Below are 14,333 nucleotides of genomic sequence, written 5' to 3' on the forward strand. Positions count from 1 at the left end.
AAAGTACTTCACCATGACAGAAAGAAGCCTTCACTTGGAAAATGGGAATCAACACTTTGTCCTTCTGCTTCTTGGAGCAAAGTAGAATGAAGCTAGGAGAGTTGAAGAAGACATGCACAAGAACATGGCTAGAAAACCTGCAAAACAAACACTGCAAAGAGCACACAGCTCTCAGCGTGTGGAAGTGCAGCATGATCTCAGCACAACAAAGTTTACTTTGCATAAACATCTTCTGTAAATGAAAAAAGGTTGATATACTGGCATGAGAGAGAGTTAAATGAGCATTTTGCAATAAAGAACCTTCACCCAGCTCCCTCTCACAGCTATGCCTCTTAACGTGGTAGACCTACTGTATATACAAGACTTCAAACAAAGGTTTCCATTGATTGCTGTGAGCATCATCCTTCCAGTTCAACAGTTCTTAGAGGCGATGACCTTACCGCTCAGTGCCGAGTCCTTCATTTGCTTGACAATACCTAGTCAAAGCCAAAGACCAGCCACACAGCCTTGAGAAGCTACCAGCCTCTAGACAGCCCCAGTGCCTTAACCAGCGTTGTGCTGGTACCAAACCCTAACTATTTCGCATACTCGTCTCTCCAGGCCTCCAGCCGCTTCTAGTAAGTTTGTCTCTTTATATTTTAAGCTCATCTCCATCTTCGGGGGACTAAGCAGCTAAGGAACCATATTCTGCTACCACCTCCACTCCCTCCCCTTTAGCAGGTCTCCTAACAACGCCACGTCGGTTCAGCTGATCATCTGGGATGAGCGCTGAAAGCGGCCCCCGGCCGGCCTGAGCCGTCCCTCCCACGCCCCTAACCCTGCTCCCCAGCCTGACCCCGGCCGAGCCCTCTGCCCCTCACATCCCCTTACACCGCAGCTTCGCCTTGCCACAAGGACCTGACGCCCCCTTTCCCTTCTCGTCCAGCTTCTCCATCTCTCCACTACCCTTGCCGTGTCCCCAGTCATGTCGGGGGCCTCCCCCTTCACCTCCGGGCAGACACCCGGGGCCAGCAGCATATTCCAGGCACGTCCCTCGCCCTCCGCGGAGGGGGAGGGGAAGAGGAGAAGCCGAGGCGGCAGAAGCCCAGACGTCAAGCGGAGGAAAACGGAGACAGGCAGGCAGCGGCACAGCGGGAATCCCTCCCTACCGCCACCCCACAGCCCCGAGGGCCCCAGGGACTTCTGAGGCGGAGAGCTAGAAGGAAGGGGGCCGGGGCACCCGGTTCGCCAAGCCCTCATCTCCCTCTCAGCGCTGCTCCGGTGGGACGCGAATGGCTTCAGCCCTCTCCTCCGTGCCGGTGCGAAAGGGAAGAAGGCTCCGCACCCACCTTGAGAGTGGGATACTCCTGCACCTTCAAAGTCATTGAGAGCTGAGCAGCTGATTCCTGCACCGCCATCTTGGATTGGGCTCCCACCTCCTCCCCCGCCCTCGCCCAGCCCGGCCGGAGGCAGCTACCTACAGCGCGCACGGCATGGCGGGTAACGGCGGCCCTGCTCCGCCCCATGGCTGATGGTGACGGGCGGAACCACTAGAGCCAGGCCCAGCCCTGCACCCCTGCGCCGGGCGCAGTGGTACAGCCTAAAGGGGATAGTGGGGCGAGAAACACCGGCCAACGGGGGGCGTCCTTTCGCACGTTCCTTTCATACCCGTGGGCACCGCCTCAAAGCTTGAGGAGACGCTCCTGATTGGGCAGCGGAGTGGGAATAGGTGGGGCCAACCCGACGCGCGGGCAAGCTGAATGGAGTGACGCCATCGAGATAGGCGGGGCTTGAGGGGTTATAGACGCTCAGCCACCCAGTAGCTATAGAGACCCCTTTTCTATCACCCAACCAGAGTCTCTTCTAGAGCTCAGTAGGTGGGACCCAAAAGTAAATTCGACGGTGACTTAAATGGGCTGTTCGAGCACCCCCGAGGAGTCCGGGGAGAGGAGGGCGGGGCGGAGGGCGGAGCCTGGTGCAGGGGGTACGGAGAGCTTTTTGATGGGCGGCACCTCTAGCCAACGGTGTCGCGTCGCCATACTGACGGGCAGATAACTGAGCGAATGAACGGCGCGTTCGGGTCGGGTGGGCGGGGCAGCGGCGGCACGGCGTGCGGCTATGTGTATATCGGCCGGGAGAAGGGGGCCGCCCCTAGTAAGTTCCGCGGGGAGGAGAGAGCGAGGGAGAGCCAGTGAGGCGGAGGCGGCGGGAAGAGGTTTAAATAGCAGAGACAGCGTGAGTCCCCTTCTCCTCGGCTCTCGGTCCTCGGTGCCTTGCTGTGCTCCCTGACACTCCCCCGTAGCCGGGGCAAGCAAAGGCACCCGGCGCGGCTTCGCCTTCCCCGGTGCGGAGCTGCCTGCCCTTACCGTTGAGGGGGAGCTGGCCCAAAGGCGCTTCCCGAGCTGCAGAGGGGAGGCCGTGGCGGGGCCCCGCTGCCCGGCGGGCAGGCGCTGAGTTTCCCCGGTGAGAGGTGGTGTGGGGCGGGAGCAGCTCCCGCAGCAGCCGCGCTGGTTTCGCCTTCCCCGCGGGGCAGGGGGGTGGTGAGGCGGGGGTTGGCCGCCGTTCGGTCCTTGTTCAGCTTGCGTACGGCCGGCAGCTTCAGCTGGCTCAGTGCCCTCCAACGCCGGCTGGGCGTGCGCGGGGCGCGGGGGGGGATACCTCAGCCGCCTCTGCCCCCGCAGCCGGGCTGGCACGGATCTGTTGCTGCTTTCTCTCCCTGTTCGCTGCCCGGTGAAGCGGCGTGCGGTCTGCAGCTCCGGGGGCTTCCTCGTTTCGCTGCTCGGGGGTTAAGTTTGCGGGCTCCAGCTGTCTGCGGGAAGCCGTGTGTCTCTCTAATGCGGCGCTCGCAGATGTGCGTCTCTTCGTGACCTCTGCTCAGCTCCTGAGAGCAGTCCGCGGGAGCTGCTGGGCCATAAGCTGCATTGAAAGCACTGGTTTAAATGAGCAGTAATTCCTCTGTCGAGCATACCTGTTTCCGTGTCGAAAAAAGAACAGGGGGTTGATCCTGCAGACTCTCTACGTGTGAGTCCCAGGGAATAAAAACACTCCCGGATGATGAAACCCATACCTTTCGACTGCTTTCTAATATGTAGAGAGCGTTGTCTTGAGAGTCAGCCCTCCTAGTACCCTATGTGAACCTTCCCACTGTGATTCAAGCACCTCAGGAGTGGGGTGGAAGCAACTTGGAGCTATTAAGTCTGTGGCACAACACAGAGAAAGTGGGAACGTGCTGATCAGAGCTCTGTGCAGTGGCATAAACTTCCTTGTGTTGTTGAAGTCAATGGCAAAAGTTCTGTCGTGATGCAGGTGCTTACCATTGTCAGCAGATGTATTTCAGGAAGTGTGCTGCTGTGCTCTGAGGCCTTAAAGATGCCCCCAAACCCGCATCCAATAGTAACTGTGGTATTTTTTGCTGTCTTTTCTAAACTGTGCGGCTCTCCTATTTGTGGTTTGCAGATGACTGTACAAAAAGGACACAGATATTTCCAGGAAGATAAGACACATGTAACGTTCATGGCTTGAAAGGGCAAGTCATGTTTAACAAGTGCATTTCTTAGAGTACTTGGTAGCATCATTATTTTCCAAGTGTGTAGTGACCCTGTTGCACTGAGGGCATCTTCTGTGCACCACAAAGGGCTGGCGCTAAGTAAAAGAGAACATGCAAAGTCCTGTAGCTGAGTGTAGGTTTCTCTCTAGACTCCAGGCTGTTTGTGTTTCCTCTCAGCTGCCCTGGCACTCATGCTGGTACTGACCATGATCAGCAAATGTGTGTGCCTGAGTGTAATTTGCCAAACCCACACCAGGTGCAAAGCCTTCGTTTAAGAAGTTTATTAGTAAAAACATCTTTTAGTTACACCTGGGATTAATGTTCATGTCCAGACAGGCTCTTGGGGCCGGATTCTGCAAGAGGCTTTGTGAGGAGGATTTCTGACTCTGTAAGGACTCTGTGCAGGGAAAGCTTCACCTGAGCTTGTCAAGTGGGAGACTGGAAACTTAGCTCTGTTGTTGCTGTATTTACAAACATAATCATGTGGTGTTGTCAACTTTTCCTGTTCTTCCTGTCTGTTGTATACATTCTGTAAGATAATATTTAGAAGGAAACTTGCTACTCCGTGTTTGGTATCATTGACATAACTGCAGGGCTTGAAGTTGGCATGCTTTAACTCTTTAAGGCCTGTGATGTTTGTAGGGACTGAAGGAGTGAGACTTTTCATGGCATTTACAAAGTCTAGATTTGTATTTGTCCAAACCACTTATTTGCAGTGGATTTTTTTTTAACATGTGATCCCTTAATAGTCCTTCCTGATAACACAGTAGCTGATTCAGTGTAACATGCGCATTCCACGGATGCAGGCTGCGTGCTCAGTGTGTGTCCGTCTTTAAACTGAAGAATTCCTGGTGAAGGTTTGTCAGACATTAGTAGCCAAAGTTAAAGGGTTTGCTTAATGGAACAGATGGCCAAGCAACCATCATGTCAGAGGAAACAGCATGTATCCCGTGTATTCTTAGTTTAACACAAGAGGGAGCATGTCTAATCTTTAACCTTTAAATATTGCAGCTTCAGAGAGGGAGCTTGGAGTGTTGAGTGTCAACTAATTGATGTTCTGGGCTCCATGTGCAAATATTGATACAACCTATGTGTGTTTCTGGCCTGTTTTCAATTTCTGGTTGCAGCTGTTGGTTTATAATATAAATATTGGTGTGATAAACGTGGCGATAAGGAGGAAACTAATCATCTTTTGAACTTGCTAAAATCTGTAGTTTCCTGCTGTATTTAACAAAATATTTATGGTTATTGTTATTCCTGGGTATGGTTATTCATATACAGAGGCTGTACTTTGTTCTTTAATATTAGGTTAATAAATGTCTCCTGCTTAACCTACCATACAAAGTCATAAAGCCAGGGCTTAATTCAATTAAATTCAGTTTAATTACCAATACAACTTTGCTTTTACAGTGCTTATAAATCCTAATGCTTTATTCTAAACCAGAAACATAGAGTTGGATCTGCTGAGAAGGTTTGTGCACTGTATCTTGTTTATTTTACCTTGTCCCCCCATGGTGTAAGAAGACCAGTAAAAATCAGCTTCTGTTTTGTATTTCTTGGCATTGCCCAGTTGAATCAAAAGCAGTTGATGCCTGTCCTCATTTAGTGACTTACTAATGTGAATTAGCAGTTAGTTAAAATGGAGCAGTGCACACAGAATACTCCAAACCTTTAGGAGGACTTTACTCATCTGATGGTATCTTAGAATGTTTTGTGCTTTGCTGCAGATGGGTGAGTAGAGGAGAACGTCTGTCTGCCATTGAGTGCTGCACTCAAATCTTCCAAGCTCATCCATGCTCTGTGTTATTGGATGGAGCCAAGCAAAAACCTTAGTGTTCTGCTCCTGAGGGCCAAAGAAAGCTGTGGGTTGAGATGCTACTCCTTAATTCTTTTTCCTCTTTGTGAACATGTGCCAGGGTGGCAGAAATGCGTGTGGCACCATCAGCTCTGATTTTAGCAGGTGAGACTGGCACAAGGTAGTGATAGAAAGCCTTGTGTTGGATCAGGGAGGAGCATGGCTTGCCCCACTGGTCAAAATAGCTCTTCCCCTGAGCAGATGGGTGGTGGGTGCACTGTCCATCTTAGAGTGAAGAAGCAGAAGCGTACCAGATGTTCTTCTGGTCAGTTACATGCTTTGTGAGATACCCAGGACTTCATCTTGATTTTTTTAATGTCTGAATAATGGAAAGACTTTGGGCATATCTTAGCAAATACTGTGCACAGCATTGACAGAATGAGGTGTTGCTATCAAAGCAGCTTCTCTTCAAACTACTCTGGGCAGCTGCCTTTGTAAAACAGACTGAGATGACCTGTGCTGATACCAGATACCTTGAAAGAGGTGTTCAAGGAGCATTATAACTTCTAGAAGATAACAAGGATGAGCCAGTTCCAGCTGAGGAGCTTGTTACTTTACTGGGTTATTCACAGCAACTGGCCACTTGTAATGGATTGTTCTGTTTTAATCAGTGCTGCTGGGTTTTATTTGATAGCTATGCAACAGTGCTGCCAAGGCAGAACTTCCCAGGGGGACACCTTCTGATGGGCAAGTGTTGATATGCTGAGTTTTGTAAGGATCAGAGGAGCTGCCTCCTGTCATGGCTGTTCTAGGTCAGCAAAATCTAAGCTTTGAATTTTCTTTCCCAGCAGGTTTTAGGCTGTTGCACATTTTTTTTTCCTCTAAGGGCATATATTTGCTTTAGAAGAAAGTCATAGCATGACTGTAGAACTCTTTTTTAATCCTCCCTCCCCCCCCCCCCCCCATTGTAACTTTAAGCTTGCAACTGAGAAGTGTTTCAGTGTGCCTGGCTGATGTAAACAGGCTGGGGATGTTGGTGGTGTTTTTATTTCTCTGAGAGGATATTACCAAGCAAAGAGAAGCTCCCCCAGACCAACCTCAGCTGGAGAGATTGCTGTTTTAAATGGCTGATGCCTTCAGATTGCTCATGGCTAAAAAATTGCCCCCCAGACACATGTGCCTGAGGGGCAAATTTTCTAGCCATGAGCAATTTAATTATTATCTTTTTTTCAGTCGTGAGCCATTTAATTTCTTTGTTTTGCTTTTTGAGTGCCAGCCCCCTAAAAACTGATGGGGTTTAGGAGGAAAGTGCTGACACAGCCCAAACTCCAAAGCAGTGCCCGGCTGATGCTGCCAGAGCTGCCCGGGCAGGGCTTTTTGCTCCGCTGCCATTGAGCTCGGCAGCCCTTCCACTGCTTCCCCGGTAACTTTGCAAAGTTTGCCGTGCCCCGGGGGTGCGGGCAGCGGTACCGGGAGGGGGGGTTCGAAAGGGGGGGGCACGGACTTGTCCATCTCAGCCTGACCGTGCCAGCCACAGCCCAGCCGAGCAGGGAGCCCCGGTTGGGGCAGCGCTCCCGAGGTTTGTCCGCTGTTTTTATATCGAAATCGGGGCTCGCCGCGAACCGTTCCGTGCGGGAGCCTTCGCCGAGGGTGTGGGGGTCGCGGCCGCGGGTCGGTGCGCGGGGTTTGCGCGGGGTTTGCGCCGTGTGTGCCGGGGAAGGCTGCTGGTTCTCCATGCAAATGACCGCTGCGCGTTAACAAAAGCCTTGATGTTGGGCTGGGAGCCGCTCTGACAGCGAACAACCCCCGGCCACTCGCCATGTTTGTGTTTATCCCTCTCTCGCTCCTTCCCGCCGATCTTCCCGGTTTCGCTGCTGGGGGGCTGTGGTTTTTAACACCGCCGAGCCTTTCGGAGTTAGCAGGGAAATGTGAGAGAATGTGGAGGGAAAAGCGATGGGTGCCGCAGATGTTGGCAGTGGAGTTGTGGCGCTGCCGGAGCTGGCAGAGGGACACGGTGCTCATGAAGGGACCTGCGGAGCATCTGCTGGAGCTGCCGGGCTGGATCCGAGATGTGCCCGCGGTATCGGGGGTGTGGGGAGCAGGGTACGGTACCCTGGGGCTGCTCCAGACCTCGCCTATTTGCTGCTGGGTTGGTTGGGGTGGCGAGGAGGTGTTGGGGGGGTGAGGAAAGGGGAAAAAAGGCAGTGGAGAGCAAGGAAAGGAATCTGCGTGACACAAGATGTATGATCCTGGATCAACTCCTGCCATCTCCCCTCTGTCACACACGATAAAAGGGACTTTTTACAAGGGCTTGTAGTGACAGGATGAGGGGAATGGATTGAAGCTGGAAGAGGGGAGATTTAGACTGGAAATTAGGAAGATATTCTTCACGGTGAGGGGCTGAGATACTGGAACAGGTTGCATAGGGAGGTGGTGGATGCCCCCTCCCTGGAGGTGTTCAGGTCCAGGTTGGATGGGGCCTTGAGCAACCTGGGCTAGTGGGAGGTGTCCCTGCCCATGGCAGGGGGGTTGGAGTTAGATGATGTTTAGGTCCCTTTCAACCCAAACCATTCTATGTGTCTATGAAGATGTGTGCTCCTGCATCACCTCCTGCCATCTCCCCTCTGTCATACAAAATATGTGCTCCTGGATCACCTCCTACCATCTCTCTGTCACACAAGATGTATGCTCCTGGATCACCTCCTGCCATCTCCCACTGCCTCTCAATATTTGAACAGCTTCTGTCAAGTCCAATAAAATTGGTTACCATGAGAAACAAACAAACAAGGAAGTCTAATAGAATAGTTGAGCATGCTAATGGAAATCTGAATGTAAAATTGTTTCAGAATTGTCCAAAGAATTGAATTAGACAGAAAATCTTTTTAATAACAGTCACAGTGACACATTTAAACATTTTAGTCTCTGAGATCCTGGCAAACAACACAGAGACAGCAGAGGTGGATGGAATGTTATCTTACAGCCTCAGAAATTGGCATGTACTCATCTGCTAATGATACAAAATTGGTCTGTGTTTAGGATTTTATGTTTGTTGAATGTATTGAGGCATACACAAATCCAATCTGAGCTGTTAAAGGACAATGATTCACTGTCCAGAGGCAGTGGTGAAATCAGCTGTGGTAACTATGGTGAGAGGTAAAGTTCCTTAGCTCCTCACAGACCATGCATACGTGGATTTCTTTTTGTATAATGGAGATTAAGGAGAAAAGGATTAGAAAATCTACAGAGAAATGTTGAGCAGGAGACCTGTAGCCTTGCTGTAGGAATTCATAGCAAGAAGGCTTTTAGAACAGAGGCAGGCTGGAAGTAAACACTCCCTTGGAATATGTATTGGTGATACTTCTAGAAAGGAATCTTTCTGGTTGGGGATATCAACAGCAGCTCATGCAGACAGGAATGAATCCTTTCCATATTTTAATAATCCTCCTACTCCAGCAAAACAGGAACAGAACCCAGCACACGTTTTGACATTACCAAGTGACAGCATAAAATCAAGTGAAGTGTGATAATCTAAATTAACTCGGTTTAGGCTCTTCCAGAATTAAGCATTGTTGATTGATTAGGGTCCCATAGCATTCCTGGGTTTAAGCATTTATGTGATATGCATTTAGGATTTATTTTACAACTGAAAAAAAAGGGTGGTCATCTGAAGTGGAAAATAAAATCAGAGCACAGTTCTTCAGCTGGTAAGTGCTGGGGGAGTTTGAACTGCAGCCAGAGAGACTTTGACCGTGCTTCTTTCTCTGGAAAGGGCTTAGTGTTACCCTGAGTTTTTCAGGGAAGAACTCCAGATGATCCTGATGGGCTCAGGGGGATATGGGGAGGATTGTCATGCTTGCACACAGGAGTCATATCATCTGAGAGAACCACCAGAGATACTAATTAGTGATTAGCTACTGGGAACACTTAGGAAACAGGAAGGGGAGAGGACAGGTTAAATTTCCAGTGTAGAGGAACCATTATGATAGTGAAAAGTGCATCCCCAATGACAGTGCAGACACATCCTCAGGGATGTGAGGTGTCTTCAGCTTTCTAGGAAGAGCAGTTAAAATGTGCTGGGCTTTTGGCAGTGTAATAGAAAACATCTTCAATAAAACCTTTAAAAGCTTTGAGTTTCTCTTCCTGCCTGCTCTGCTGCCCAGCATGGTGGTTGGAAAGCATTTCTGAGGAGTCCACAGCACAGCCAGTAGTTCAGCATATTCCAGACACAGGGTGTGAGGAGTTCTCAGAGGCTTATGGATTTGCTAGGAGACACTTTCAGCTTTTTGTGGGCCATGATTCCATCTTTCCTTTCTCAGGTGTTTTGAGAGACCTGTTCAGGAGGCTGCATCCGGTGCTGTCTGCAGTGCTGTGGCTTAAACCTGTGTATGGAAGCCCTTGGGCTTCAGGCAGAATGGTAGATAGTGGACCATCAGCAGTGGAATTCACATGCATTGCAAATTATTTTCACAACAGAAATTCTCAACTCAAAATGTATTGATTTTTGAGTTTAAAATGTCATTTATTGTTAAGTTTAAGAACTTCAGTAGTGTGTTCTGCCCTGTCCTGGATTACCACAGCTCACTCACAAATCCCTCTCCCCTCACACAGACAGGAGGGAAGGTAACACAAAAAAACCCCAAACATCTCTGGATTGAGATAAAATGGTGAGATAAAGAGTTTTACTAGAAATGAGATAATCCAATGCACAATGACCTGAGCCTGTCTGCAGAAAAGCACAGCAAAATGCAGAGGCCAGCAGCCTTTCCCCAACTGGCAGCCCACCCAGTGGAAAAGCCCAACACCCCAAAACAGAAACCAGAAGCAGCAGCTGGAACAGAGAGCCTCTCATGTTACATCTGGACTTCAAGCCCCATGATACTTTGCTCCAGCTAGCACTTCAGTTTGAAGCTGGCATGATAGCAGCTGTGGCATTGAGTAGCAGCAGCTGATTCAGCTCAACCCATGGCATGCCCTAACTGGGAGGAAGAGGAGGAAAAGGGATCCCCTTGCTGTTACCAGTGGGCAATATTTTACCTTTTTCCCTCTTGTTGACCTTTGTATGGAATGGACATTGTTAGTGCAGTAATAATGGATGATTAGTTCAGATGAACATTTCTATTTTTATTAAGGTTGCTACTTTAAATTGAAGTAGAAAGCATCCATAAACTAGAGTAGAATTCAGATATGGCTACTGGTGCATGACAATTCATTTCATTGTTCAGTGTATTTTGAAATAGTTTTCTCATCTTTTATTAGGATGTGCTGTCTTTAAGAGCCTGTACCTGATGTGTCATGCATAGGACACTATACAGACTAATGGCTAGGAAGGGTGGAATTGTTGTACTGGGTAAGTCAATTCAGCTTTCTGCTTGTCTTCCAAGTCATATACTAATTCCTTCTTAAAAGTATCTGGAAAAGATTCTCTGGAGAAAATATTGGCCATTTCCCGTTCTGCTCAGTAAGTGTGGGACAGGAAATTGATTTTGCAGCTTTTTACCTCCTGGGAAGTCAGCTTGAAGAAGGTAGAGATTGTGGTGGGATCATTGTGCCATAAAAGTGAAGCAGATAAAATCCTTTAATCTGCTGAAGATAGACTGTGTTACTTCCAGCACTATGTTGTTGCAGGCTGAAGATGTCAAACCCAAAGTGATATATTCATCCCTGCAGGAGCAATTCAAAGTTTAACTTCTCTGATCCTGCCGTGACTACAGCAAAATAAACACATGGCTCCTGATTGCATATAAGGGTCTCTGAACTCTGGATACTTACTTTGAGTAAGGCAATTAAATCTAGGCCACATTGCTTTTACCTCAAGCATCTCTGCCTGTGGGAGTGCTAAAAGCTTGCATGGAAAGGGTGTCCTCCTCTTGCTGTGGCTGGGGACAACAGTGCAGACCTGCAGAGGGCAAGACCCGAGCAGGGGAATGCAGAAGTTGTAGAACAGATGATTGCAAGTTTCTGAATAGATTGTACAGCAAAGTTAATAGGTGCAGAGCTAAGCATGGCAGGTATTTTAATAAGTAGTCTTTGATGTCACTCTTACTTTTGGGTGGTTGTCATTGATTTTTAAGCTTTCTTGAGGCTTGTTCAGTATTTGGCTGGTGGGTAGTGCTTGGGCCTTTGATTAGTGTGTTCTAAATGTATCTGTATCGCTATTTATTTCTGATCTAGAGAGCTTAGCCTGCTAGACATGTTTCCCAGAAATGCCAGTAAGATTTTATTGGTCCTTTGGATGTGTTTCTGCATGGAACAATGCCTGGATTGAGGAAGGAAAGGCACAGCAGTCAAGTCTTGAGGTGCTTCACGGATTGTGGCTGTCCAGATCCATCATGGGAGGAACTGTTTGCAAGCCTGCAGTTGTGAGTGGATGTTTTCCAGGTGGAAACTGACCCTTTTCCTGACATGTGACAGCATGTTTTGATGAAAATTAGGAGTACTGTCTTGAAAGTTCCTTTGTGTGTTTGTTGCCTTTTGTCTCAAGAAACAACTTTTTATCAGCTGCTTTCTCTCAGAGTGCTGTGAGCACTCTGTAGGCATTTTGTCACCTTCATGACACTGAGGAATCAAGTAGAGTATTTGTTAGCTGGAGATCTTCAAAGTATCTTGATGGGAGTAGCAGTCCAAGATCTTTTCCAGTGTTTTGAGAAGAGGCAGTGACATTCTGACACTTGAAAGGAAGGCTGAGGTGTGCAAAGCACCACGCTGTGCCTTTCTGCTGTGTGCTGGAAGCAGCGTGAACAGCTGGGCTGGTGTCATTTGCAGGAAGCCACCTCCCTTAAGTGACAGCCTTTCCCATAATGTTATTGACTGTGAATTCTGACAAGGTAATAATTAGAAATTAATGCTTGAGAGGAAATGATCTGGCCATGGAGCAGTAACTTGTTTAATATTCAGCTTTTCAACTCCTCCTTTAGAGTACCTCTCCTTCATGGTGCACTTAATAGCTTTGTGTTATTAAAAGTGAGTAGTTCTGTGTGGCATCTTCACTGCAGTGTTGAGGCTGGGATAACTTTGTGTCTGGAAAGGTGCTGTCTCAATTTCATCATTTGGCTTGAAACTTTAATTACTAAACCATGTCACCCTTTACTGCCTTTGCTGATGAATTCACAGAAGTGCAAGCAGTAATTTCTAAGAATATGGCTGCTGTAGCTCCAGCATTCTTTCTGAAATCAGTAATTGGTATGAAATTGTTCTTAGCTGTCAGTACCCAAGCTTGTGTAGTTCTGGAAGAAGTTTGTGTGTGTATGTGTGTTGAAGTCCACAAAGCCAATGTACACCTAAAGCTGCTATGAAGGTTTGGTGGTTGTTTTGTTGTGTGGTTTTTTTTCCCCCTTTATTTTGTTTAGCCAATGTTATTTATGGTAAGTACAGAAATTCTTTATGTTAGTAGGCTGTTAGCCAATGCTAATTAAAAATTACAGTCAGGATCACTGCAAATAGCAACCATTGAATATGCAATAAAAACATCCAGAGCAGCCTATTAACAGCAAAGTGGCTGAAAATATGCAGTGCTGATATTAATTTGTCCCATCATCTTGAGGAGGTAGCCTGCAGTAAGGAACCTATCTGGTGATGTCTGTTCCTCTGAAATTAGCTTTTTTGCTATTAGCAGTCCTTGCAGGTGCTTTAGAGCCTTGATCTGCAAGGCAGGGTGTAAACAATAGGTATGACACAGACAGATCATTTTAGTATGATTTTTAAGAGGTATTTGGAGAGTTTTGGCTCAGGCTCGGAGCACTTTGATAGCAAAAATGTTATCCATTTTATCAGCTTGGGACTGCAGTAAAATTTAATTTAGAAATAGTGTCATGCCCAGCTACTTGTCAAAATAATTCTTTTTCCTTTCTACTAATGGCTGCATTATTTAGTTCCACTGCTGTGGAAGTTTTACACAGTTTGCAGCCTGATGCAGTATTTTTCAGATTGATGTTCACGTTGTTGTCAAGACTGACAATAAAAAGAGGTCTCACAGAAAGAGCAAGGTAAGGCACTAGATTATAATTTGACATCTCTTTTTCCTGTTCAGCATCTGGATACATACCTCAGGATAGGATGATTAACTTTATATTAAAATTAAATTTCATTTCTGTTTTAAATGAAGTAAAACTTTGGCACATTAACTATCACTGTGCAGTAACAATGCAGTTGTCTTTTATTATGTGTGTGTGCTGACTCTCTGAGGAAGAGTATAATTCTTTCATCAGACCATCATGAGTAATGAACCTTGTATCTATACAGCATGAGGAATAGATAAGGTTTGATGTGTCAAAGAAGGTGGTTTCCAGCAGAGTTTTCCCGTTGAATGCGGTGTGTCTCTCAAGCTTTATGGGTGCAGCTTGGCAGAAGTCTAAACATCCTGTCCCTCTGGAGTCTTGCTACCAAAATAAATAGCATTGCATTCAGCCCCAAATATTGCACATTGTCACAGACAAACGTGCCATGGAGGTTTGCAGTTGCATGTCCCAGAGCAGACTGTGAGAAGGGCTTCCCTCTTCAGCACTGTCTGCTTAGTAAGCATCAGGGAGAATTTCTGCTGCAGCTCTGGTGTGGGGAAAGAGTTTGATATATTGCCAACTGCAAACCCCAGACCCAGCAAGAGTCTGGAATTGGAATTGACAGGCCAAAAGCTTCCATTGTTGGAGTTTTCAGGGATCCCGGTATAGTCCAACAAGGGCCTGGAGAGTTTTCTGTTTTCACAGCTGTGTACTGAATCCTGTGAGACTCATCTGTCCAGAAGGTGTTTAACCTGGTTCCAGTGCCTCACTGAACCTAGTTATGGACCAGCTCTTGTTCTCTTGGACACTGTTGCACTCTTGGGGGGAAAAAAAGTCCCTGAAGAGTGTGGAACAGGAAACAGGAGATGGACTCATACAAGCGGTAGTTCAGGAACTGTAAGGACAGAAAGTTCTCTGCAAGCCTGACATGGTGCAGATGAACTATAGTGATGCTTGGAAGTACAGCAAATGTGCAGTGGAGGTGCTGAGCTAATTGACAGAGGCTGGCTCTGATGGA

At 47.7% G+C, this 14,333-nt stretch overlaps 2 protein-coding genes across 9 annotated transcripts in view; one reads left to right on the forward strand and one right to left on the reverse strand.

Moving 5' to 3' along the window:
* Positions 1 to 1,559, reverse strand: part of MAEA (macrophage erythroblast attacher, E3 ubiquitin ligase) — a 39,842-nt gene extending 38,283 nt beyond the window's left edge. The window contains exon 1 of one of the 4 annotated variants that reach the window (XM_054172139.1): positions 1,461 to 1,559. In XM_054172139.1, the coding sequence (XP_054028114.1) occupies positions 1,461 to 1,505 (45 nt within the window). In that variant the 5' untranslated portion in view covers positions 1,506 to 1,559. The other 3 variants (XM_054172141.1, XM_009904207.2, XM_054172140.1) reach the window with 3 other exon arrangements.
* Positions 1,560 to 2,115: 556 nt separating this feature from the next.
* Positions 2,116 to 14,333, forward strand: part of CTBP1 (C-terminal binding protein 1) — a 197,522-nt gene continuing 185,304 nt past the window's right edge. The window contains exon 1 of one of the 5 annotated variants that reach the window (XM_054172368.1): positions 2,116 to 2,214. The gene's annotated coding sequence lies outside the window, so the exon portion shown is untranslated. Of the gene's footprint in view, positions 2,215 to 2,323; positions 2,443 to 6,857; positions 6,901 to 14,333 lie in introns of those variants that run through there. The other 4 variants (XM_054172370.1, XM_054172367.1, XM_054172373.1 and 1 more) reach the window with 4 other exon arrangements.

The sequence above is a fragment of the Dryobates pubescens genome, chromosome 23 (genome assembly GCF_014839835.1).
Source record: "Dryobates pubescens isolate bDryPub1 chromosome 23, bDryPub1.pri, whole genome shotgun sequence".
NCBI lineage: Eukaryota > Metazoa > Chordata > Aves > Piciformes > Picidae > Dryobates > Dryobates pubescens.